Raw genomic sequence first — 26,886 nt, 5'->3', positions numbered from 1 at the left:
AGATTAAATTGGGCAACATTATAATTCATGACTCAGCTGTATTTATTACTTTTTGTGTTTACATTTAATATCGTTGACTGTCTTCATTATTTACTTTATTTCTTAAAAACTTTATTTTGTAATGTTTTTAGCAGCGGCTTCCGCGTTAACCACTGTCAGCGGCAGAGGCGGCGCTATCGGAACTAGTACCGCTGGTATTAACAGTACTGGTACCAGCAGCGGTAGTGGCGTCGGAACCACCTGCCGCTAGTACTGGTAGTAATACTGCAAGCACCGCCTCTGCCGCTGCTAGTGTTGTCTGCCGCGAGTGCTGCCGCTAGTACCGCGGCTCGTGACGCTATCTACCCTCTTCCGCTGCTAATGTTACGGTAAAAGTCATTGGCTGCTGTGGCCTCTGCCGCTGCTAGTGTGGCGGTAAATGTATCGCTGCGTCTAGCGGTACTAGCGCCATTAGCTACTGCCGCCTCTGCCGCTGCTAGTGGAGCGGTATTAGCGGTGGCGCCACTTGCCTACTAGCGGTACTAGCGGCAGCAGCAGCAACGGCGCCACGAAGCGGCGGCAGCAGGAACTGCAGTCAGGAATCACATGACACGGGGCTGCTGTTTTGTCACGTGAGGCGTCTCTTTTCAAACATGGCTCTTGTTAGCGCAGAGCAGAAGCAGCCCGTGTTGTGACGGACTGTCGTGGGTCCGCCGCCGCTGTCACGCGTCCACAAACACCGGCAAACGGAGCAGGCACGCGCCGGCACCGCAACATGTCCTCGTGACGTGAGGGGAACGAGTTACACAATGATGCGTGAAACCGGCGGCGGCGCACCGTTAGCTTGATGCTAACTAGCTGTCATCTTGTTTAAGTGTGTGAGAGGAGGTGAGTTTAACGTGTTACGGTGACGGAGTCACTTTTAACAGACTCACTGACGTGTTCTGGTTTTATTTGACGTGTTTGACGGCAGTCTCTGCAGGACAGTTGGCTCTTTCATAGCTTTAGCATCGCGCTCGGTGCTTTCCAAAGTGTGAGCCGCGGCCCTCTAGTGGGCTGTGGGGGTATTACAGGTAGTACAGCACCAGACAAGGAAATACAACTTCTTCATTTTAACAGAATATCTTTGTTCTAGGAAAGAAAATCTCAATGTTTGACTCCGAACATGTGACATATAAGTTTGTCATTTACGTTTTCAGAATTTTTTGTCGCATGCATTGTACAAGTCGCTTAGCAGTAGTTTAGCAGCAGTGAAATGAAGTTGTAACTTCAAAACATACACTGTTTTATACAATAAAAGAACCGCTAAGCATATATATGTAGAAATTCATTGTAGATTAAAATTCACCGTTTATTGTAGCGGTAATGGGGATGTACTTTTATGAGTTCTAGCTCTACCTCAGGTTAAACATGTTAATGTCAATGTCAATTACTTAATAATGTTCATTATAACATTAAAGCTGTATTTTATGGACAGGAGGCTTTCCCCATTTATGTTTCACAATCTGAAAAACAACACATTTATTGCAATAATATCATGATTTGCCGTTACTTAGGATTCCCTTTGCCTTCTTGCCACCAGAGTGTGGACATGATTGTTTTTTTATAGCGCAGAAGTAGTACAGTCATGTGAGATGAGCTCAAACTTCAGTCACGCTCAAGTCACCATTTCTTTTTTCTTTTTCTTTTTTTCCACATCCTTCTTGCGTGACAGTAATCTTCTTAATTTCCTGTTGTAGAGAATAACCTGTGGTGTCAGCAGAGCCTGACAGTTTGACAGTGAAAGCACAGTGAAAGAAACTTTTGTCAGCAAAGTGCTCCCGCTGCACTGTTAGAGATTTATATTTATTTCATATCTTATAGCTATTTTATACTACTTTAATTGGAAGTCTTGGAAACTAATGAGTACTTTCATAAGCATTACAATTTAATTTGATTATTTTCTCAATTAACATGTGGAAAATATTTGTTTTGTCCACAAAACAAAGAAATTCAGTTTGCTTTCATTACAAACCACTTTCTGTGATTTTTCAACTTATTAAACATGAATATGTTCTGGTTTCTTTGCTCCGTAAAAACAAAGAAATCATCAAAACCGAATCATTTTGGTTTGTGGAGAAAACAAGACATTTGAGAACATCATCTTTTCCAGGTTTGACAAACAAAGACATTTTATGGACCAAATGATCAATCAAGAAAAGAATCGACAGAATAGTCGATTATGACAATGATTGTTTGCAGCAGCTCTAATAATATCATTGTTACAGCCCTGGTTATTAAGTGTGTCCTTGTTTTTATCATCTATTCATTAAGTTGACTTTCACTCCTGGTAAACAGTGTTGTACTGTAAGTTTATGACTAGAAAGAATCTTTGATTAATTGTTGATTTTTGTTCAGAGGGACAGACGGACAGAGGGAGAGGACGAGCTCCCATCTCTCCATGGATGACTGAGAATCATCCCCAGTGTGAGACAGTGGAGGAAACGCAGCCGAGCAGTGGCAAACTCTGGACAAGTATTGAAGACTCGCCATGGATTGGCTGATGCACGCCGTGGAGAAAGACTTGGGCGTCGACCGGCGGCAGCAAGGTCCGGGCCGGCGTCCCCGCGAGCTCGTTGCCCTGGTTCCTGTGCGCTGGGCGACGGCTCTGAGGGAGAGGAGGCTGATACGCTGCGCCCGCTTCGACAGCGTCAGCGAGGCGGAGATTTGCACGTACCTCCAGTGTTCTCAGGCAAAGCTGCCCGCAGGCTGGACACGAGTGTGTGTTCAGGGTGTGAGGAAAAACAAGCTGAGCTACAGACTGGCCCGAGACCCGTGTGACCAACAGATGGAACCTATGGCAAAGGATTCTTATGTCAAAACCATGCAGTGTGTGTCCCAGCATAATGTCAGGTACTGTGTACATGTATATTTACATAAGATAATAACATTAATTAACATCAGTAAAGGCTGTCGTAAGCATGTACTAATGTTAATAATTAACATTTTATTCAGGTTAAATAAGGTATTAATTCATACGTTACTCAACAGTTTATAAAGCCACAACACAGAAAAAACTATTAACTATATACACTATAAACTATTTAACTAAAATTAAGCATTTATTAACATCTATTAATGCTTATTGCACCCCTTATTGTGAAGTGGATCATGTATCACAAAGCACATTAATTAAGCAACAATTAACCATTATTTAATGTTTATAATGTTTCAAATATAATCACCTTTTTCAGTTTATTATGATTTATTATTTTTATTATTTATTTAAAAATATGTCTAAAAACTTAAAAATCAATTCTTATGTGTTTTTTAATGAGTTCAAGGCTTGGGAAATTTGAAAAAAAAAGTTCCTATAAGGGTTCCTTCATGTTTTTTATTCACTATTAAAAATTAGGTTGGCTGCAACTGGTAATCAATTGTTAAATTGCTATTTTGACTATTGGTTCATCAGTTTGATTATTAATGTATAAGTTTTCTTTGCTCCACATGAGGTTGTTTTATTGTACAAAGTTAATAAATTCAGTGTTTAACTTGAAATCCTGATGTCAGAAGATAAATGTCTTGTATACAATTACTTTAAATGTTCCTCAGGTGAAAGAAAACCCGTATGTAACAGATTTTCTTTTGCCTTTTCCAGGAACCTGTGGCGTGACTTTCATCACAAACTCGTGCAGCCATACACAGGAGCAGGAGAGCAGATGCACATTGCCGCCGTAGACGCCGTGCGTCACGCGCTGCAGAAGCTCTACAACTCCACCTTCATGTCGACCGACAGAGCGTCGCCATCCCTCTCTCCGGCCAGAGAGAAAGAGAAAGAAAACTACCTGCCGTCGTCCACCTCGTCTTGTTTTCCCAGGTCCCCGTCAGACAACATGTGTCCTAACGTCCTGCCTGCAGAGTGTCTGCTGGAGACGGCAGACATGTTGTACGTCATCCTACCATACACGCAGTATTCGCTCCAAGATATCGTCTCCTTCAGCCCAGCCAAGCTCGCTAACAGCCACGCCAAAGTGTTGTTCATCCTCTACCAGTTACTGAGCGCTCTGCAGGCGTGTCACGCAGCGGGTCTGTCTTGTGGTGAGCTCTCCCTGCAGGACGTAGCAGTCGATGAGCAGCTCTGCAGTCGCCTCAAGCTCAACCTGGCCCACTACGAGGAGCTGGGGGCAGAAGGGGAGACAAACGGCGACGTTAGTGGCAGACAAGTGCCAAAAAGTGTCCCACCACGGGACCGCTTGTGCGTGAGCCAAGAGAACAAAAGACTGTGCAAAGACTGCTTTGACGAGCTCAAGACGTTGGTTCTGGACTGGGTGCACGGACGAGTCAGTAACTTCCGCTACTTAATGGAACTGAACAGGTTGGCGGGACGACGAGAAGGAGACCCTAATTACCACCCAGTGCTGCCATGGGTGGTGGATTTCACTGTGCCATTTGGAAAATTCCGCGACCTCCGTAGGTCAAAGTTCAGGCTCAATAAGGGGGACAAACAGCTGGACTTTACATACGAGATGACCAAAGAGGCTCTGGCGGCCGGAGGAGGTGGTGTCGGTGGAGATCTCGGTGTCTCTGTTGGTGCCGGCGGCGCCGGACAGTCAGACCACCTCCACGTTCCCCATCACATCTCTGACGTGCTCTCGGACATCACGTACTACGTCTACAAAGCACGGCAGACGCCCAAATCAGTGTTGTGCAGCCACGTGAGGTCTCAGTGGGAACCCAACGAATACCCAGCCAGTATGGAGCGAATGCAGAGCTGGACTCCCGACGAGTGCATCCCAGAGTTCTACACTGATCCCACCATTTTCCGCTCCATCCACCCCGACATGCCGGACCTGGATGTGCCTTCGTGGTGCAAATCCTGTGAGGAGTTCGTTGAGGTCCACCGCCACCTGCTGGAGAGCAGGGAGGTGTCGCAGCATTTGCATCACTGGATCGACCTCACCTTTGGCTTCAAGCTGTCTGGTAAAGAAGCCGTGAAAGCCAAGAACGTGTGCCTGCACCTCGTGGACAACCACACCAATTTGACTACGTATGGTGTCGTTCAACTGTTTGACCAACCGCACCCGCCCCGCCTGTCCCCCACACAGTACGCTCCAGCAGAACCTCCTCTCCTCGGTCTTGCTGCTCTTTATGTGCCTTCTCTTCACATCCCTCAATTCAACACGGTGGTTGACGCTGTGGATGGAATGGTGCCCGAGTCCATCGGATGTGAGTCCACTGGCTGGACCATGGTGGACAGAGATGATGAGCTGGAGCAAGGCACAGAAGCTCTGGACTCATTGGCATCCACCGGGGCGTCCAGCTCTGTGCCGCTGCCGTGTGTCAGCACAGCAGGAGGGAAACTCGGAGGAGAGCACGCTGCACTGATCGTATCTCAGTCTCCGAGTTCCTTCCCGGGGGATTTTACGAGCGGCTTAGGTCCTGGGGGTTTACGCAGTGTTGTGTTGCACAGAGGCGGAGCCGTGAACAAAAAACACGGCGATGGAAGTGTGACGGCCACCGTGACGGAGGAAATCAAAATCACCCTCCCCGAAGGCTTCAACCCGCTGCAACCTCTGGAAGAGCTGGAGAAGTTGAGCAACTTCCTGGTGAAGAGTCTGCACGCTGAAGTGCAGCATCTCACCGGATCCAGCGACTGCACGAGAAGTGGCGCGATGGCTGAATCTCTGCCCTCCCTGACCCGGCTCTACCAAAGAGACATGCAGGCCCTGGGTGTTCTCATCGCAGAGATATTCTTCTCCTTCAAACTGAGGGGACTGAAGCCAGGCACGCCGCTCGCCCAGCGTTTCCAAGCCGTGATGAAGCTTTGCTCTGCCAGCCTGCGGGACGTACCGCTGTCATTGCACCACGCTCTCGAGACGCTGCTGCTCATAGAGAAACACTCCGGAGAAGCACACAGAGAAATCCCGGACTGTCCGCGTCCACTCCTCTTCAAGTACGACCCCATCTGCGACGGCCTCCCTCCTCCGAACCCCTGCCAGTTATTGAACTCCGTCATCTCGCCCTTTCCTTTCCCACCCTATTTCCCAGCACTTCATAATTTCATCTTCTCCTTCCACACCAAGATGGAGACGACGTGTGGTGCTCAAGGAAGGGACGTCGTCTTCCACCTGTGGCAGCAGCTTGAGACGCTTTTGCGCGGGAACATCACCGCCGAAGGTCTTGAGATTCTCTTGCCCTTCATTCTCGCCCTCATGCTCGAGGAATCCACAGCTGTCTACGCTGCTTGGTACCTTTTCGAGCCCATCTCCAGAGTACTGGGTCCCAGGAATGCAAACAAGTACCTACTGAAGCCCCTGATCAACGTCTACGAAAACCCTCATTGCCTGCGAGGACGTTTCTATCTCTACACTGACTGTTTCATCCTGCAGCTGATTGTGAGGCTCGGCCTGAAGGCCTTTCTCTCCAGCCTACTTCCCCACGTATTGCAGGTCATCACTGGCTTTGAAAGCTGCACCTCAGGCTCCGGTGCAGACACGTGTAAAGGACTGAGGGCCGGGACCTGTAATCTTGAAGAGGAAGAGGACTTCCAGTGCGGTGAGGTGCGGCCCTCGTCTGGGTCTGTCAGCGGGAATATGGGCGGTGGCAGCGGAGGCAGTGGAGTCGGAGACGCGGGAATGGTCGACTACTCGTCAGGCATCAGTCTGAACGATCAAGTGTTTCTCTCCGAGGCCGAGGACTTTCAGAACGGGTTCTACGTTAACAACGGAGCTTCTGTGGCTGCCGGGAAACAGCACAACCACAACTCTGCCTCCAAGGACCAGGACCAGGAGTCTCTGAGTGTGGGCAAACTCAGCGACAAAAGCAGCACAAGTGAACTCTCGCTGGGCGACGGAGACTCGATTCGCGACCGGGTCAGTCTCAAGTCGGCCGACAGCAGCCAGGACCTGAAGCACGGCAGCGAGGGAGAGGAGGGAGGAGAACTGGAGGAAGAGGAGGTGACTGAGGCCAACGAGGGGAAGGAAACCACCGAAACCAACCTGGAGCTGTCGCTCTCTGGCTGCACTGAAGCTTCAGGAGCCACAGTTGTTACTCTGGAGGGCGAGTTCATCAACGGGATGGCTCTGGAAGAACCGGAGAAAGACATCGTGGGAAGACAAGAGGACGACGACGGCCAGGATCCATCAGAGAACTCTGAAGAGAAGGAGCAAAAGATTCTTCTAGGTGAGTGAATTCTGGATGTTAATGTGCATGAAATTAGGGCTGCAATTCACGATTTTTTCCATATTTGATTAATTTCTTGATTATAAGTTGTGTCAAGTTTTAGTGACTCAGCAACATTTATCAAGTTTCTGAGAACAAAAATGCATCATTAATTAAAAAATAATAATTGGCCAGTGTAGATTAATTTGATTAATCAGCCCAACTGATCATTTTGTCTACCTCTAGTGACAACTCTGTTGTGTAGACTTGGCCTACAATTAACGATTCTTTTCATAATTGATCTGTCGGTCATTTTCTTGATTAATTTATTGTTTTGGTCCAGAAAATGAATGAAACATGTTGATTGTTGAATGTTGTTGTTGATTTCTTTGCTATATTGTGCAAAAGAAACCAGAAAATATTCACATTTGAGAAGCTGATATATCTGAAAACTTCACAGAGAATCACAGAAACCGATTACATCGATTCTCAAAATAGTTGATGATTAATTCAGTCATTGATTTATCGTTGCAGCCTTGTATGAAATGTTTGATTTTAATGTCTCCACACAGACACGATGTGCAAAACCGTTCGCTGGCTCTCTGCGAAGCTCGGACCGACGCTCACGTCTCGATTCATAGCCAGAAATTTGCTGCGTTTGCTGACAAACTGCTACATCGGTACGTTTTTTTCCCCTCCCATTTTCTTCTTAAGCCTAAAACATAAACTTGTTTATGTTCTTCACCGTCACCGTGTGTTCTCTGTCTTCAGGGCCTGAGAACCACCTGTTTGTGGCTCCTGCTCAGGAGCAGAGCAGCCTGGACAGCGTGGGAATGGGCAGCGTGTATGAGAAGAAACCTGTGGTTGGTGATCACACAGCGGTTCCTGTGCTGGACTGTCTCATCTACATCGCTCAGCTCTATGGAGAGCCTGTGCTGACGTACCAGTACCTGCCTTATATAGGATACCTGGTGAGAGGGGAACATTCACTCTATTGTTTTATATCATGATTATGAAGTCGGCCTGATTTCCTCAATCAATTTGATTCCAATTCAATTGAATTTTAATAATTTACTAAGTGTTTTTAAAGCTTTTAAAACCTGCTTTTTCACCCTGGTCTTTATTTCAGGTTGAGGTGGACTTTTTTTTGTTTTGTTAATGATGTGGTTCTCTGCAGCACTTTGGTCACATATATGAATAAGATTTGAGTTTAGAAGGTCCCAATTTGATTCTATTTGATATATTTAGAGATATTTTAGTCTTCATACCAATATTGCTTGGTTATTTTGGATATTTTAACAGAACTAACGCTGAAAATTGTATAAAGTTTCGATCTCTAACCTGCTGCATCGCATTAAATATTAAAGTTTTCATAAAAATTTACCCCGAAGCCGTTACAGTAATGCTTACTTTTAAATTTAATATGACCACACAAGTTCATGTTCAATAATCTTTATTGTTTCACAGCCACAACAAAACATGACAAACACACCAGATTACAATGGGTAATTTAATCTGAGTCTAATCGCTGCAGGGACTAATGAATCTTTTAGTCTCGCATCTCTGCGTCCAGAAGGAAGCAACCTGACCTCTTCATGCAGGTGGTGGTCTGGATCTGCATCTGACCTCACCTTGTGCAGATCAGAGAGGTTATTTTGGGCTGTGTTGACAATTTTACTGCATACCCTGACGATTCCCAACACAGTGCAACTCTGCAGTGCAGCTGTAAAACCTGAACCTTAATCAGCTGCAGTTAGATGTTTGCAGTGGCAGCTCCTCAGCTCTGGAACGCCCTGCCCTGGCACATCAGAGGCACATTAGAAAATCCTCTTTAAAAACCTACTTTTACTCCATTGGACTCCCATTGTTTTTTGTTTGTTTGTTTGTTTGTATGTGTTTTACTACGCTCTGTATCGTTTTTAAATGTTTTATGTTTTTAGGCTTTCTCTTTTTATTGTTTTTATTTTGGGTTGCTTTTAAATGTGCTCTATAAATGAACTTTGAGTTGAGTTAAAAACTACGACGAAGTATTAGGGCCACATTGAGAAAAAAAAAAAATCACAGACATCGAGAATAAAGTCGTAAATTTACAACTTTATTCTTGCAAATTTACAACTTTATTCTCGTAAATTTACAACTTTATTCTCGAGGTCTGTGATTTTTCCGTCGTAAATTTACGAGATTAAAGTGGTTATATTCTAACCTGTTGTGTTAGAAGAGGAGAGTTGTTAAAATGAGGGTCGTGGAGCATTTTGTGGAATTTTACTTCACAAACAAGGAGATACTTCATCTTTTGGCACATCACCATCACATTGTCATAATTTCAGGTAAAGATTTAAAGATTTGCATTTTCTTGCTTTCCTCTTCTAAAACAGGTTAGAATATTACCACTTTATTCTAGTAAATTAAGATTTTATTCTCTTAAATTAAGACTTTATTCTCAAAGTCCTAATACTCAAAATAACAGTTTGAGAAAAATCCAGGGTAGAAACAAATGAGACATTAGTGCAGAGGATACAGGAAATGTCATATGTTAAATGGTCGATCCAGAGATTTTCTTCATCAATATCGGATCTTTCAAATTAAAACACATCTTAAATCACAAAGTTAGTTTGCTTTTTCATTGTGAGATTCGTCTTCATACCGAGGACAGTTTCAGAAGCTGACTTTTGTTCCCGCGTGTCTTCCAGGTGTCTCCGCCGTCTTCACAGCGCCTCAACACACGTAAGGAGGCGAGTCTGCTCGCGGCTGTCGCGCTCACGCAGAAGATCGTCGTCTTCCTCTCTGACACCACCCTGATGGACATGCTCATGAAGATCAATCAGGACGTGCTTCTGCCTCTGCTCGACCTGCTCACCACTCCCACTATGGGGTAAATAACACACACACACACACACACACATTAACACATGGTGGTAGTGACATGATTCTTTGTTTGTGCTGAAAGGTAATCATAACAAAACACACGCCTTTAGAAATGTCTTACTCGTCCTCTGCTTTGTCACGCTCGTCCTGCTGTACCACAGTTTCCCCAGCGGGGTGCAGACGCGCACCGCAGTGTGTCTGAAGACTCTCAGCCTGATGGCTCTTATCTGTCTGCGCATCGGGAGGGAGATGGTGCAGCAGCACATGGCTGACACTCTGCGGGGCTTCTTCGCTGTTTTCTCTCTGCTGCATTGTCTGCAGCCCCAGGTACACACACATACACACACACACACACACGTGACTTAAAAACATGCAAATCTTTACATATTTTTACAAATCATAATAAAAAATTAAAATACATGACTTCACAGATCACTATATTGATCTAAATGCACAAAGAGCTTATCAGTGTTCCATCTTTTATCTTACTTTCTTGTTTAAGGCTGCACGGTTCATTGATTAATCGACGAAAACAAGTTTCTCTGATTTCTCAGCTTCTAAAATGTGGATATTTTCTGGTTTCTCTGCAAAAGAAGTCATTGAAACTCAATCATTTTCATAATCAGTTCATCTACATTGATAAAATATTCACATTGAAAGACTTTTGGTTTTTAAAGCTGATTAATCGATTGTTAAAATAGTTTGATTAATCATAGCAGGCCTTATTGAAACAGACATTTGGCAGGATTATGAAAATAAACATTAGTTTTAACTCTAATTGTGTTACTTTACTTCTCAAGTTGAAATCATTTAGCTGAAGCACGTGTTCTACTCATGAAATTAGAAAATGAAAGTCTCTGAAATGCTGTACTTTCTGTATTTAAATGTTTATCAGTTCACTCTCATCTTGTTATGTTGCAGCTGGACAGCGCCCCCCGCAGAGTTGTGGGAGAAGTGACAGTGGTGGACGTGTGTACGCCCGGAGAGTCGAACGTGACGTACGAGTTGAGCGTCTTGGAGGAGCTGCAGACCGTCTTCAATTCTCAGATGGCCCACGCCTCCTACATCCCCTTCTACTGTCTGATAGGTGGTGTGAATTACGAGAACACACCAAGATACTTTTCAAACATACTCTTACACTTGTGTTTCTATTGTGGTTTCTGCAGGTGACGTGGCGATCCGTAAGCTGGTTCCCAACCATCAGCTGGTTTGGCAGTTGGCTCAGTCCTACCACCAGAGTCTGAGTCAGGTGACACCCGAGACCAACGCCACGGCAACGTCCAGGCCAGAGCAGCCTCCCTCCTCCATGGATCTGTCTGGCAGACGGCCTTTCCCTGCACCGTCAAACAGCTCCAGTCCTCTGGGAGACTCCCTCCCCGAGTCCGGCACGTTTGGGAGCCACCTGGTCGGAAACCGTATCCAGGTGTCCCGGGACTCTGAGTCGGGCTTGGCCACCTCTTGGGGTCGCTCCAGCCACACCGCGCCGAGCGTCACCACGTCATCCACCTTCACCGCAGCGTCTGTGAACACGTTTGCTGCACTTCCCACCTCCTGGTTGACGGGTTCAAACCTGGAGGACAGCGCACTGAAGCAGGAGCTGCCCCGCAGCGGCCGCTCGCTGCAGGGAAACTGGCTGGCGTACTGGCAGTACGAGATCGGTCTGAACCAGCAGGATCCACACTTCCACTTCCACCAGATCCGACTGCAGAGCTTCCTCGGACACTCGGGCACCACAAAGTGTTTGGCGCCCCTAGCTGGTGAGGATTACTTCCTCTCTGGCAGCAAAGACAAGACTGTGAAGCTCTGGCCGCTGTATAACCACGGCGACGGGACGCAGGAGGTGGAGCCTCGGCTCACGTACAGCGAACACCGGAAGTCCATCTTCTACGTGGGACAGCTAGAGACTTCGCAGGAGGTCGTCAGCTGCGACGGCACCATTCACCTGTGGGACCAGTATACAGGTATGAGAGTTCGAGTAAAAGAAAAGGGGCTGTACAATTTGAAAATTTCACGACACAATTATGTAAGTAAGCTTTGTAAAACTCTCTGAAATCACTTTCCTGTACATTTTGGCGAGAGACTCATCAGTTTTCCTGCATCTCACATCCAATAAATATTGTTTAGCAAACTCTTAAAGTGAACAATGACAATGTTTAGTGTCATAACTATGACAGGGAAACACACTGACATAGATTAATACAATCACACTTGGTTTATACAGTCAAAAAAAGTTTTTTCTTTCCAACAAATGGCCAGAAATAGTGACAAAGTAACCAGCTCTGCTTTGAGACAGCGGAGAATAAAGCAGCTGTTAGCTGTTCACCTCACCCTGAGAACCTACTGTAGCCTTCAGGTATCATTAAAGCTCTGAAGAAGTTTAGTTTGTCCGTTACAAACTCTGTAGAGAAGATTGTACATCATTAGTATCATTATTTTTCTGCTAAATTCACTCAAATCTTACATATGAAACTCATCATAGAATCAAGGGTTTGGAGAATCACATTGTTTTCTGTCCTCAGGCAAATGGATCCGCTCGTATGAAGCTGTGGACGGGAAGAATCCCATCACAGCGGTCACGACGATGCCGGCTCCTCAGTGCAGCGTCGTGTTTGGCAGCGCAGACTCTGTTCTACGCTTCATTGATCCTCGCAAACCAGGACTGCAGGTGACGACTCATTCACTTACCTTACACTCACTCACTCTGCGGAGACGTGTGACGTGAAACACTCGGAAATGGTAATCGAAAACAGCAGCAGTCTCTTTTTTTATGTACTTATACTTTATATACTTATGGAGAAAAAAAGGCAAAGAAAAGACCAGACTTTTCCCTTAGTCGCCCTGTCATGGTTAATTCTGTCTCTGTTTTTTGTTCACATTATACTTTATTCACATGCACACGCCACTTCTCCTCTGTTTTTTGGTGTATTGCTGTAGCATTGTTACAGCACCACATACAGGCCTGGCATATGTACTACAGCATTTTGAAACCTTAAAGCAATCTCACAGCATATGTGCGTTATAACACGAAACAAACAACAATAACGACGATATAACAACAAGAAAAATTAAAATTTAATAGTGAGAAAGTCTTCTCAGATATTGCATTTCTGGTATTTTAAGAGTCCCGTCTGCTTCTGCTGTGACTTCTGAAGGTTTTGTACGTTCTTCACTAACAAACCTGTGTCTTCATCCTCAGCATGAATTCCGTCTGGCGTACAGCAATCTGAGCGCCGGTCTCATCCGTTACCTGGCGGTGAGTCCTTCAGGGCGGACGGTGGCCGCAGGTTTCTCGTCGGGCTTCATTGTTCTTCTCGACGCTCGGACGGGACTCATTCTGAAGGGCTGGCCTGCTCATGAAGGAGATATCCTCCAGATGAAGGTACGTTTACTCTGTGTGTGTGTGTGTGTGTGTGTGTGTGTGTGTGTGTGTCCTTGTCTCCCTCTACTGTCTGTTTGACTGAACACAGATGAATCTAATCACATTATTGGTCAGAGATTTTAGTTTTCTATTCACTTATTATTCAAGGGTCTATAAAGAGCTGGTTTAGCTTCAGCCCCGCCCTCTTCCTTCTCTCTTTCTCTTGTTATTTTGCTCCAAACTTTGACAAACATCTGTTATGTGTATCATATTTAGAGCAGCAACCAACGATTGTTTTCATAATTCATCCAATCTGTCGATAATTGTCTTGATTAATCCAGTAATGGTTTGGTCCATTAAATGTCAGAAAATGTCTTGTTTTTGTCCACAAACCAAAAAAAGACTCAGTTTTGAATGATTTCTTTGTTTTATGGAGCAAAAAAACCAAAAAAACTTACATTTAAGAAGCTGAAACAATCAGAAATTGTTTTATCATGAAAAAAGTTTCAAACCGATTCATCAATTATCAAAATAGTTAATTTAGTAATTGATTAATAATCGATTAATCGAGTAATTGTTTCAGCTCTAATCAAATTACGTCATTTTAAAAGTACTGGACACAATTAACCAAAGTGTTTGTTATTAATTCAGGCTGATTTTATTTTAAACTGCTGTTTGACAAGTTTACAGCTAACTGACATTAGAACCAAAATGCAGACTCACAGATTTGTCTGCAGGTAACAATTATTTTCTTAGTTGGCGATTACTAAATTAATCGTCAACCATTCTGATAATCGATAATTCAGTTTGAGTGTTTTCTAAAGAATTAAATCCAGTTTCTGTCATTTTTCAGCTTTTTAAATGTGAGTATTTTCTGGTTTCTTTTGCTCCATTAAAACAAAGAAATCATTAAAACTGAATCATGTTGGTTTGTGGACAAAAACACTTCTTTTGAGAAACATCATCATTTCCAGGTTTGACAATCGCTGATCAATTTTTTTTTCGACATTTTATGAACCAAACGATGACTCAATTAATCGAGAAAATAATCAACAGATTATGAAAATAACCGTTAGTTAAGAAGAAACCAGAGAATATTCACTTTTAAGAAGCCGTATACTTGTTTTAATTATTAAAAATGATCAAAATAGTTGACAATTATTATTATTATTATTATTTTTTTTTTTATTAATTCTTAACCAATGAACAATAAGTGATAGCAGCCCTAAACCCTGACATCTTCACTGACATGAACTGTGTCGTTAAAATGGGCGTGTTTTTAAAATCACATCAGATTTTCTTGGAAAGACTGTGGAACACACAGCCCACGCAGTCACGATGTGTCATAATAAATGTAGAAAATAGTGTAAAATATGAGTTTACTTGGCAGCAGGAATAAAAAAATAAGAAAATGTTCATCTCTCATTTGTGTGTAGGCCTAAATTGATTGTGATCAATGTGATTTTCAAACCCTGAGCTCTTACACAACACAAGTTCAACATGAGAAAAGTGTTGTATTGTTTTTTTCAGTGGTAACAGAGATGGTGAAAGTTGTACCCGGTGAGTCTGTTGTCAACAGAGGGATGAGCAAACTTTATTTAACCCCACGTTAGGTCAAGGATTGTGTCTCTGGTTTTAAAGGCACAAGTTTAGACAAACATGGACCCGGAGTTACTCATTAGAAAAAGAGCCAGTGCAGCTCTTCTCATTGGCTCCTTCACATTACTCAGACTTCAGCTGAGTTCATACACATCATTCACTCTGTGCTCTTTTTAATGTTCTGACACAAATGTGGTCAGTTAAAGTGTTGGATCTGCTCCCAACAAAGTCATTTAAACATACAAACAATAAAGTAGGGCTGAAACTAACAATTCTTTTTATAAGCGATTCATGTGTTGATTATTTCTCGATGAATCGGTCCATAAAATGGTGACCACAAAATTAAAATGGTTCAGTTTTAATGATTTCTTTGTTCTAAAATACTTACATTTTGACAATATTCACATTTAAGAAGCAAAAAAAAAGGGAACTTTTAATTGTTCAATTGATCTGTAGAGAAGCAGGTCAAACTCCGCCCTCGTACATTTTATTCTGGTTCCCCAAGAGAAGGGTGTTCTTTTCCTAATGGAAACACAGGAAAATACGTACTGAACCGCACGACTTATGTCAGCGCTGTTGCCCGGAGGAATGACACTTTTCCACTATATAGTTTCGGCTCCACTCGACTCATTTTGGTAAAATTTTTCATTACTATAGTACGTCCTCAATGTGGGCGGAGCCATCACAGTATGGTCGCGTGAAAACTGCCGTGACGTGGCTTTCTACGCGACACAAACGAGTGACTTGTAAAGCAGTTGTTTTGGATGAAAGAGAATCATTAGTTTAGATTTGTTGACAGAATGGTTCAGTCCTTCAGTCACTGAACTGAAATACCAGTGAACGTGGTCACGATGGCCGGCTTTTAGCAGCGCTGTCTCTAAATCCACCAGACTCCTCTGTTCAATACATTTGCTTTGCTAATGTTTTCATTATTATATATTATATAATTATGTATTATATATACATAATTATAAATGGATTTTGGAATTATAAGTAGATTTTAGAACTTTAGGTAGATTTTGGAAATTTAAGTGGATTTTGGAACTTTAAGTAGATTTTGGAATTATAAGTGGATTTTGGAATTTTAAGTAGATTTTGGAATTGTAAGTGGATTTTGGAACTATAAGTGGATTTTGGAACTTTAAATAGATCCTGGAATTATAAGTGGATTTTGGAACTATAAGTAGGATTCTTAAGTCTTATTAACTTCAGATCTACAGTTGGACGTTGTTGGCTTTGATTCTTGCGTCGGACGTCGGGCTCATGACTCTTCAGTGACACTCTGACCAATCCATGACCTTCTGTCAGTCTGATGGCGTCACATTTTGGTATGGGCTCAGCTGAACCTCGTCAAAGCAGGAACTAAAACAAACACCAGGTTCTATCACTGATGGAGAAGCAAAGAAAAAAGCGAGTGGAGCAGAATCGTGCTGGAACTGTGAAGTGGAAAAGTGCCAAGCCTGTTCAGTGAACTGTTGGACAGTCGCCATTAACAGACGGACAGAGTTACTGCTCACAAACAGAGCAGGTCATAATAACTGGTCTGTTCACTTGTAAACATGCATCAACAGTTAATATTTTTCTCTCATGTTGGTGTTGCTTTGTTTACAGGCCGCAGAGGGAAACTTGGTGGTCAGCTCGTCCACAGACCACACCCTCGCCGTGTGGAAGGACCTGGAGAACAAGCCCGTGCGTCAGTACAAGTCCCCGTCCGACCCCATCCACGCCTTCGACCTCTATGGCTCGGAGATCGTGTCGGGAACGGTGGCGAACAAGATCGGGGTGTACTCGATGGCCGACATCTCCCTGAGCCCCGTCAGCAGCACCAAGCTGAGCTCGGAGAACTTCCGCGGGACTCTGACCAGCCTGGCCGTGCTGCCCACCAAGAGGCTCCTGCTGCTCGGCTCCGAGAACGGAGCCATCCGCTTGTTAGCTTAGCATCAGTCAGTGTGGGTTCCCATGTCTGCACTTACTCGACACACCTGCTGTGAAGAAGACAGCAGGAGTCTGAGCGTTCTCCTGTGTGTGAGGTCAGTTTTAATGGTAGTTTCTCTTCTTTGAACAAAGCAGCACAGGTGGAGACGTCGTACGAGGGCCGTTCACATGCAGCGTCTAAAATTAGCAAGCAAACCTCTGTCCTGTGGTGTTTTCCTTTCACCTGTTCATGAAATGTGACGTCTCAACTAAACTGGAAACAAAAGAAAACAGAATAAAGTCCCTGTAAAGCAAATTCAGAGATTCTCATCGTCACAATCGTCGAAAATGTTAGAAAATAGAGAATCAAAACTCTCTTCTGTTCAGAAGATTTAATCTGGAATAATAGTTATTATAACTCCTCCTCAAACACTGTAACGACAATTAAAATCACTGCTGGAAATCATATAAAACCACACAGAAAAACTCTGAAGCGTTATTTAAAACTACATCCGAAAGATGAAGTTAAGAAGAGCAGACCACTGTCTATCAGTACCACTGATAGACACAGGGGGAGACAGAGAGCAGGACTCTAATTAAACCAGTGGACAATTTGTCATTATTCTGACACCAAAATATGTGGAAATGTTTGATAATAGAGAGTTTACATTAAATGTTCTGTACAAACACTGTGGAACGACTTTTTTCCCCACTAAACCATAGAGGCCAGTATGTGTGTATGTGTTTGACACGCCCCAAGTGTTTTTAGACTTTTTTAAAATCATAAAAATTTGGTTAAAAAAAAGTGGTCAGTGACACATTTTTCAAAAGGAAAAAAGAATTGCGATTTTCACTGCGACAAAGATGTGAAACAACAGTATTTTTGTTCGTGAAGACGCTGCACATGAACGTCCTGTCATGACTCACCTTCAGCTGCTGGCACTGAATTCAACGGCCAAACTATCGATATTCACCATGTCAAAAAAAATCCTGTGGTATTTCTTTCTTAGAGAGAACAAAAAGCCTATAAGTGAACAAATATCGTACAATGTTGAATTCTGTATGAGTGAGTGAGTGAGTGAGTGAGTGAATGAATGAGACAGACAACGAAGAGCTCAGGAAGAAAGAAGGTGGAACCGAGTCTGGTTCTTTTCGGAAATCGATGCATCACACAAAACACCAAAAAATATCCCGTTTCCTTTTTCCCCCCGTGCCAGAATTCACTCATTCATCCAAACGCACTGATGAAACTATGCAGTATTTGTGGATCGAGTCTTTGTTTTTCGTGTTTTCTCCGTGTTCCAGAGTCCTTCTGTTTGGGAAAAACTTACTTTTCTCTTTTCTTTTCTTTTTTTGTTTTTTGGCGTTGACGAGCGTAGACGGCGCAGTCGTCGGCGTACACACGCACGTAAACGCACAGCCTTTATTCTGCTGCACATTCACCGCCTGGATTGTAACATTTAGACTCTCAGTCGGGGATTTTAAAGACTGAATGTTTTTAATCCACTAAATAATAAATTACTTGAAGTTGCTTTGGGGTTTTTTTTCTTCTTGGTTTTCGCAGTTAGCGTCTGTCGCAACAGACTCCGACAAATCTGACATAGGAAACAGTCAACGCCAAGATAATAACGTTTTTGTTTTGTATTTTTAACATTTCTATGTAACCAAGGATGATTACGCTGAGTCAATTAAAACGCAAATTAATGTACAGTCGAGATCGAGCACAGTTTTCTTTTAACTCGCGTTTTTCAAAGTCCAGATTTCATAACTGCCGACTTTTCTCGGAGCTTTACACGCTTTGACAAAATGTTCTACACCTTTTTGATATCTACATTTTACTTTTGTTTTGTTTGTTTTTTTTGTAAGAACAATCAAGTTTGTAGTCGCACGGGCGACAATGTTACAGCCGATCCACCGTCTGTGTGTGAACGTTTTAGGAAAATGGAAAATATTATTATTTATTAACAGGATTAATAATAAAAAAAAATGACTTTGATGACGCTGTTGTTGTTGTGTGTGTGATTCACCTTTTATTCATCACCACTGACTCCGCTGTCGTCTTCACTCAGTCACTCGTGTTCAAATTGAACAAAGTCCTCGGTGTGTGTTTGCCAACGTCGGTCATGTGATGTCCAAGATAATCAATGTGATCAAATCAGCTGTTTTCTACTCCTTTAACTCCATTTAAAGATTATTATTATCATTATATTTTGATTCATCTCAAATTTAAACCAAATAAACCAAATAATTAGGCTCATTTAAATGTTAAAAAATCTAAAGGATTCTGGGAAATGATGACTCATGTTCTGTGACATCAGAAGATTGTGTTTGTTTTTCCTCATAACCTCAGATTAATCACACTTTTGCAAACGTTTCCGGTTGAATAATGTGTGTTTTTTGCTGGATGACGGGAGTGTTCCGTGTTTGTGAAAGAGTCTCTGAGTCTCCACGGCTGCATTTACAAACGAAGTGTGGCTTAATACGAGGCCCACGATCAATGTAAGTTGATATTTAACTGTTTGCTGAGCAAATGCCAACCTTTCACTCTCAGGAATTCTGTCGTCCACCAGCACTCGCTCGCTCCTTTTTTGGACAAGGCAGCAAGTTTTTTCTATTTAAATTTAAGGTAAGAGCAGAAATTTTTGAGATCAATTCACCAAAATAAACTCTGCATTTGCAGAGTTTAAAGATTTGAAGGAATATTTTGAATATTAATGTTTTTTTCCCCTTTAGTCTGTTAAGGATACTTTGTTGCTCAACTCCTGAAACATTTGCACACTTTATATTATATAAATCCGTTTTCTGTTGTACAAATGCACAGTTTTTAACATTTCTTTTGTTATTTAATGACATTAATCTGCAATTTTGGGAATTTGGTCAGTGACTGTTTTAGATGAGGCAAGCTTAATTCATTCTCTATAATAACAATATTCACTTTATATTTCAAAGTTTATAAATTGCTTCTACATACAAAAGAAAAACGGGTACACGCAGGGATGGAAAATATTAAAATATATGGTTTACAGGAATAAAATAAGCAAAAAACAATAGAAACATGTACATGAAGTAAAAATCTTTAAAGAATGATTAGAAAACTAACTATAGTAGAACTATGGGATAAAAGTTTGATATTCTTATATTTTAAACGTCTGAATAGTTGCATACAAAAAAAAAAAATAGAAATTGCACAACAGGCTGTTTCAGAACTTAAATCAGATTTAACAGCTGAAACTCTTTTCCACAAACGACTGTTCATATTTTTCTTTTTCCATTACCACTGATGTGGTTTTAGTTCGTTTTTCAGATGATCTTCTTCCTTTAAAAGAGGGCGACTAAATATTTAAGACCTGCAGAGAATACAGGACACAAACAAACAAACAAACAAAGGTGAGTGTCCTCTTTTATGAAAATGTCTAAAGTGTATATGAGGAGTTAATTTAATGCTGGAAACACGATTTGTCTTTTTGCCCAGTTAATTTGAAGGACATGGACCTGCGTCTGACACTCCTGTCGATCTACGTCTGCAGCCTTGGAGTTTCTGTAAAACATCAACACTGAAATAAACACATTCAGAGTTTTTATTGATGCTTATTTTTAAACCGTGTTTTTTTTACTCGACAGAATGCTGAGGTGGCTGAAAATGGGTCCATCCCCATGGTTCCTCTTATCCCACTGATTCCCAGTCAACCCACAGAGGTCAGAGGCAAAGGTCACGTGTTTGTTGAGTCACAGCAGAATGACAATTAGGAACATTTCTCTCTAGAAAGGATGTGAAAATACAAGCTTATGCTTTTGTTTTACTGAGGACTGATATAATTCATTCATAATCAGGATAAAAAACACACTTTATGTAAAGTTTGTGAGAACATTTGGGTCTCCAGTATTTCAAAATAAGTCTCTGCATCAATGGAACCTTCACATATTTGAAGATCAGACCATGCTTTTGTTCTCTGATGCTGGAGTTTGACTCCAGAGAACCTGATGTTTCTACACAAAGTTTATAAACTGTGTGTCTTCATGTTTGTGAAAAACAGTTCCTGGTTGCATTTCTTGATGCAGTCGTGGACTAGGATAGGTAGTTTGGTAGGTAGGTAGGTAGGTGACTAGGTAAGTAGGTGGCTAGGTACAGTAGTAAGGTGGCTAGATTGGTAAGTTAGTGGCTAGGTACGTTGGTAGGTGACTAGATAAGTAGCTTTGTATGTAGGTGGCTAGGAAGGTTGGTAGCTAGGTCGTGACTAGGTAGGTAGGTAGATGACAGAATCGGCGTCATTACCCGAAGGTACCTTCGGGTACCCGAAGGTAGGTCGTGACTAGGTAGGTAGGTAGATGACAAGGTACAGTAGGTAGGTGGCTAGGTAGGTGTTAGTGGCTAGGTAGGTGACTACATACAGTGGGTTGCATAAATATCCGCACCCCTTCAACTTTTTGACATTTTGCCATGCTGGGACCACAAACAAATATATTTAATTGAAATTTCATGTGAAAGACACACACTAAGGAACACACGATCATGAAGTGAAATGAAATTTATACATGATGTTGAACTTTTTTTATGAAATAAAAACTGAAAAGTGGGGTGTGCAAAAGTATCTACCCCCTTTCCTCTTTGTGCAACCAATTGCCTTCAGAAGTTGCCTGATGATTTCTGAATGATCATGTTGACCTAATGACTAAACAGAGTCCACCTGTGTGTAATCTAATCTCAGTTCAAATACAGCTGCTCTGTGATGGTCTCAGAGGTCTGTTTAGAGAATATTGGGGAGCAGACAGCATCATGAAGTCCAAGGAACACACCAGACAGGTCCGGGATAAGGTTGTGGAGAAGTATAAAGCTGGTTTAGGTTATAAGAAGATTTCCAAAGCTTTGAACATCTCTCGGAGGTGGCTTGGAAGGTTGGTAGGTAGGTTGATGACTAGGTAGATAATTAGCTAGATGGGTAGTGTGGTAGGTAGGTCGGTGACTAGTTAGAAGGCTAGGTAGTAGGTAAGTTAGTGGCTAGGTAAGTAGGTAGGTGACTAGATAGGTAGATGGCTAGGAAGGTTGGTGGTTAGGTTGGTGACTTGGCACGCTCTGATCAACGCTCCTTCGGACCTCGTCATTTCAGACAATACAATAGAATAAACAATAAAGATCCTTTTCCTTTTAATCAATATTGTCTAATTTCTGCGTTGACAGAAAGCAGAAAATGAAAGTACAGCACAACCAGACGTCGCAGATGCCACAAAGATACCTGTAACAGTTAGTCCCGGTGAGGAAACATCAGAAGAAGAAGAGGAAGGATGTATGTCCATCGGTCGTAGCCCGGAGTCGAGGGCGGCCATTGCCACTGCCATCCAGAAACTGGGTCTTCAGCTGCTGCAGAACCTGGAGACGACGCCTCAGGAACCAAACATCATCATCTCTCCTCTCAGCATCTCACTGGCTCTCTCTCAGCTGGTTCTAGGTACTCGTGTCCTGCTGGAGCTTTCACACCACACTCACATACGTATTCACCACAGTTGATGAGCTGCGTCGGCAGCTTGTTCAGGTTTCTGGTCGTCTGAAGACCATCACTGTGTCCCTGTGAACAGGTGCAGTGAATGAGACGGAGGAGCTGCTCATGTCTCACCTGCACGGACACACGCTCCCCTGTTACCATCAGTCTCTGAGGAACGTCATGGTCAACCTCAGAAACAACGACCTGAAAATCGCCACGCGAATCTTCCTGCGTCAAGGTCAGTCCCCAGAAGAACCAAGAAATGAAAGGATGAGACTGAGGAGATGAGAGGATGAGAGGGTGGGACTGAGGAGATGAGAGGATGGTCTGGTTAGTGTAGGAGTTTTCTGATTCCAGAAGGTGGCAGTAATGCAACACCATGGATGTGAGCTGCCGTTTAAACCCATTAGAAGAAGAAGACGTTAAATAAACAAAGGACTTAATGTGGAAGAAATCAATGAATGAAAATGAAAAACACTGTCTTTCTGCTTTAGACTGAAGATGTTTTTTGTGTTAGGCTTTTATCCAAAGGAACTGTTCCTGAATGAATCTCGGAGGTTGTACGACTCAGAGCCGTCCGTGTTGGAGAGTGTGGAGCAGATCAACCAGTGGGTGGAGAACGCCACGCAAGGAAAGATGACCGACTTCCTGTCTGGGTTACCGCCAAACCTGCTCATCATGCTCATCAACGCCGTCCACTTCAAAGGTCACTCCCATTCTTGTGTTATATATGTGTTTGTTATTCATGTGTTCATCTGTTTGGATGGACTTCTGTGGATGGAGGTCACGACAGGCAAGGGCCCTTGATTTATAGAGGCAGCCATTTTGTTTCTACAGTAGGCAGCAAGGACAAACCTGTGTGTTTATGTATATCACAAACTAACAAACTAAGAAGACTGAAGATGCTCTACTCACACAGGAAAGGGGAGGAGTCTTCTGTTTGTTATCTGCAATCTGCAGTCTCACCACTAGATGTCACTACTGCTCACACACTGGACATTTAAGTCGTCATCAGACTGAAATATCCCATTGAAAGTAATGAATGTTTTGTTTTCTGATGGGATTTGAATGGACTCTTGTGTTTGACCGTTGTTCGTCCACAGGTGAATGGAAAGCTCGGTTTGATGCTCGCTTCACCACCAGAGGAGTTTTCTACCTGGACGACAGTCGCATGGTGGACGTGGACGTGATGGAAGACGCCAAACATCCTCTCAGTTTTTTTTTTCACAGTGAACTGGAAGCTCAGGTAAGACGTAGTTAAGGTGTTTTTACGGACAAAACAGTCACCGTTTTTGTTTTTTAAAAGTAGAAATGTGCAACACAAATAAAGAACAACAATGTACTTTGTGGTCTGTGAATGGCCACCGTAGTTTCCTGATATCCTGATCTATTCTTACATAAGCACTCGACTGGTATTGCTAACATTTGCTAATTGATGTAGCTACATTGGTAATCGGCTGATATTGCTATGTTAGCAATTGGCTGGTATTGCTAACATTTGCTAACTGATTTAGCTATGTTAGCAATTGACTGATATTGCTAACAATGTGTAACTGATGTAGGTGTGTTAGCAATTGACTGGTATTGCTAACAATGTGTAACTGATGTAGGTGTGTTAGCAATTGACTGGTATTGCTAACATTTGCTAACTGATGTTACTACTTTAGCAGTCCACTGGTATTGCTAACAATTGCTAACTGATGTTGCTGCGTTAGCGTTTGACTGCTAATACTAGCGTAGCATGGGACAGGTTTACGTGTCTCTGCAATAGACTGAATTCAGAGATGATGTCACTCTCAGCTCCGAGTTCTGATGTGAAAAGATTGATTATAATTTTATTTTATGTTTTGTTAAAATTGTCTTTTCTTTTTCTTATCATTTGAATTCTGTCTCCTGATTTAGCTGCGGCTCAAATGTTTTGTCGTAAATCCTGTACAGTGTACAATTAAGTGCGTTTTTAGTGTGAATGAGCTGTGTTTCTTTGTCTCGCCTGCAGGTGGCGAAGTTCCCGTTCACTAAGGGCATGAGTCTGCTGGTGGTCATGCCTCTGTCCAGTCAAGTCAAACTGTCCTCGCTTTACTCCAAAATCAACATCTCAGAGCTTTACAATCGTCTTCCTAAAGAGAGAGCCGTTCAAGTCAAAGTCCCCAAATTCAAACTGGACTACGCTCAAGATTTACAGGACGTTTTCACCAAGATGGGTAAAAGCTTTTATTTATATGTCCAATTTAAGGCTGTTATTAGTTTGTTTTAGTAAAGGTCAAGTGTGAAATATTTGGGGCCATTCAACTGAAAACAGGCTCTGTCTGGGAAAACTATCAGACCTGTCTGAGGGAGCGTTTTAGTGTATACAGCAGCAGAGCCGGGGGGGGGGGGAGGGGGGGCGGAGACAAGGAGTGTTTATTCTGTCTGTGTTTTTAGATACTAGAGGTTGTGATATCAGTAGAACTAGAGCTTGTTATATTGGTATTTGTAGATAGAAGAAGTTGTGATATTGTTATTTTTAGATACCAAAGAATGCCATATCGGTATTTTTAGATACTAAAGATTTTTATATTGGTATTTGTAGATACTGGAGGTTGAGATATCGGTATTTTTAGATATCAAAGACAGAGGTGGGTAGTAACGCGCTACATTTACTCCTTTACAAATACTTGAGTAACATATCTTAATTTGAACATTGCTGTTTTATATTATGTTGTGTCTATTTTGTACCATTTGTGTTGCTCTGAATATTTCAAAAATAAATCCGGAGAAACTCAGTACTGAGTTTGTACTGTATTTTCATGAGTACTTTTACTTGAGTAATTATCTTAAAGTAACAGTACTTTTTACTTTACATTACGTGTCATTTAGCAGACGCTTTTACCCAAAGCGACTTACAATGGAATTGAGTACAATCAGCCAGGGGTGGAGTCGAACCCCAGTACTTTTACTTGAGTAATTCTTTTGGCTGCTCTACCCACCTCTGATCAAAGATTGGGATATCGTTATTTTTAGATACTTAAGATGTCGATATTTGAAGATGCGATATCGGTATTTTTAGATACTAAAGATTGTGATGTTGGTATTTTTAGATACTATAGGTTGTGATATCGGTATTTGTCGATATTAGAGGTTGTGATAACGGTATTTTTAGATACCAGAGAATGTGATATTGGTATTTTAAGATACTGGTTGCGATATCAGTAGATACTAGAGCTTGTTATATTGGTATTTGTAGATACTGGAGTTTGTTATATCGGTTGTTACCAAAGATTGTGATATCGATATTGGTAGATGCTAGAGTTTATGGATGATACTGGTAACCCTGAGTCTTTGCTTCCTCTTCTTCTTCAGGTATGGGACAACTCTTCTCCAATCCAAACTTGGCAGATATGGCAGACGGCCCCCTGCTGGTTTCCAGCGTGAAGCACAAGTCCAGCATGGAGATAAACGAGGAGGGCGCCGAGGCGTCCGCCGCCACGACTGTGGTCATCTCACGTGCGTCCAACCCCATTTTCCACCTCAACCGCCCCTTCTTTTTCGCTCTCATGGACGATATGACACAAGTGCCGATTTTCATGGGCATCATCAACAACCCCAGTCCCGACGCTCCCGTCCTGCAGAAAGGAGAAAATGGCGGCAAAGATAAAGTGGTTTTCCCCCTTGACAAGAATTCTGAGGGCTCGTTTGGAGGCCCGCCCAAGTAGGGACTGATCATCTGATAATCCCAGTATCCTGAGGATATCATTTAGCTGTAATCAAAGTCTGTGTGAAAACATGTGCTTCTTTATTCTTCATTTATTACTTTATTTCATGAGAGAACAAACTTACAGAGGAGCTAAGTTTGCCCTTTAAAATCATTATAATTTCCCTGCATTAGCTGGAACGTCCTTGTTACGATATTAAAAAGAAAAACTTTAAATCCAATTGTTTATGCTTATTTTTGTTTAATTACATGATAACATTTATATATAACATGATAACATTTGATCATTTGATGTGACAGTGTCAGTGTGAATGTAGTTAACTTTTAAATAATGTTGTAATGGAATAAACACAAACTGAATTGACCTGGATCTCACAATAAGGGTTATGAGTTTTAATTTTAACCATCAAGAAATAAAAACATGGTTTGTGCAACACGTATTATGTTATATATTTAAAAGAAAAAAGGTAATAAAAATGATTTCTATGTAAATTTCTCAACAATGTTCCAAAGTAAATGCAAAGTTTGTTATAAAAAGTAATAAAACAAAACACAACTGTTTAAAAAGTGCACGGTCAAAAAAACAGGTGATATTTTTATTTCTTGGGTAATATTTTATTCCTGTGGAGGAAAAAGCAGTTGAAAATGGATGGATATTTTATAAGTAAATATGTTATTTTTATGTAGTTTTCTGACATTGACTTTTTTTGCTCGTCTGTATTGACAAGTTCTTCCATAATTAAGTCACCAATCTTTCTTTTTTTGTAGTTATTTTACTATATTTGGCTTTTTTCATCAACATATTGTCCATAATCACTGCATTCAGACAAACTGACAGACGTGTCTATTCCCACGTTACTGAT

At 42.1% G+C, this 26,886-nt stretch overlaps 2 protein-coding genes across 3 annotated transcripts; both read left to right on the top strand.

Moving 5' to 3' along the window:
- The first annotated feature begins 469 nt into the window (after positions 1-469).
- On the top strand, positions 470-18,851 carry wdr81 (WD repeat domain 81). Its single transcript, XM_058633369.1, has 12 exons — positions 470-867; positions 2,377-2,871; positions 3,617-7,140; positions 7,692-7,799; positions 7,891-8,090; positions 9,810-9,991; positions 10,146-10,311; positions 10,906-11,071; positions 11,151-11,945; positions 12,504-12,649; positions 13,181-13,363; positions 16,553-18,851. The coding sequence occupies exons 2-12, from the start codon at positions 2,510-2,512 to the stop codon at positions 16,877-16,879; spliced, it is 6,159 nt and encodes a 2,052-aa protein (XP_058489352.1). The 5' UTR covers positions 470-867; positions 2,377-2,509; the 3' UTR covers positions 16,880-18,851.
- A 498-nt stretch (positions 18,852-19,349) lies between these two features.
- Positions 19,350-26,404, top strand: serpinf2b (serpin peptidase inhibitor, clade F (alpha-2 antiplasmin, pigment epithelium derived factor), member 2b). 2 transcript variants are annotated; one of them, XM_058633371.1, is made up of 10 exons: positions 19,350-19,481; positions 20,160-20,242; positions 20,328-20,395; positions 20,477-20,551; positions 22,032-22,299; positions 22,427-22,570; positions 22,850-23,038; positions 23,436-23,578; positions 24,329-24,533; positions 25,672-26,404. In XM_058633371.1, the coding sequence occupies exons 3-10, from the start codon at positions 20,342-20,344 to the stop codon at positions 26,022-26,024; spliced, it is 1,431 nt and encodes a 476-aa protein (XP_058489354.1). In that variant the 5' UTR covers positions 19,350-19,481; positions 20,160-20,242; positions 20,328-20,341; the 3' UTR covers positions 26,025-26,404. The 2 variants fall into 2 exon arrangements, with proteins under 2 accessions (XP_058489354.1, XP_058489353.1); XM_058633370.1 differs by having other exon boundaries at positions 20,148-20,242.
- The last annotated feature ends 482 nt before the right edge of the window (positions 26,405-26,886 follow it).

Source organism: Solea solea, chromosome 7 (genome assembly GCF_958295425.1).
Source record: "Solea solea chromosome 7, fSolSol10.1, whole genome shotgun sequence".
Taxonomy (NCBI): Eukaryota; Metazoa; Chordata; class Actinopteri; order Pleuronectiformes; family Soleidae; genus Solea; species Solea solea.
The sequence above is the reverse complement of the archived record's forward strand: the minus strand, read 5'-3'. Positions and strand labels throughout refer to the sequence as shown.

Bases quoted from the DNA above. Each gene is read 5' to 3' on its own strand.
- wdr81 (XM_058633369.1), top strand. From the start codon at position 2,510: ATGGATTGGCTGATGCACGCCGTGGAGAAAGACTTGGGCGTCGACCGG. The intron at 2,872-3,616 runs GTACTGTGTACA...TGCCTTTTCCAG, and splicing joins GTGTCCCAGCATAATGTCAG to GAACCTGTGGCGTGACTTTC. The intron at 13,364-16,552 runs GTACGTTTACTC...CTTTGTTTACAG, and splicing joins GAGATATCCTCCAGATGAAG to GCCGCAGAGGGAAACTTGGT.
- serpinf2b (XM_058633371.1), top strand. From the start codon at position 20,342: ATGGACCTGCGTCTGACACTCCTGTCGATCTACGTCTGCAGCCTTGGA. The intron at 20,552-22,031 runs GTCAGAGGCAAA...CTGCGTTGACAG, and splicing joins TTCCCAGTCAACCCACAGAG to AAAGCAGAAAATGAAAGTAC. The intron at 23,579-24,328 runs GTAAGACGTAGT...TCTCGCCTGCAG, and splicing joins ACAGTGAACTGGAAGCTCAG to GTGGCGAAGTTCCCGTTCAC.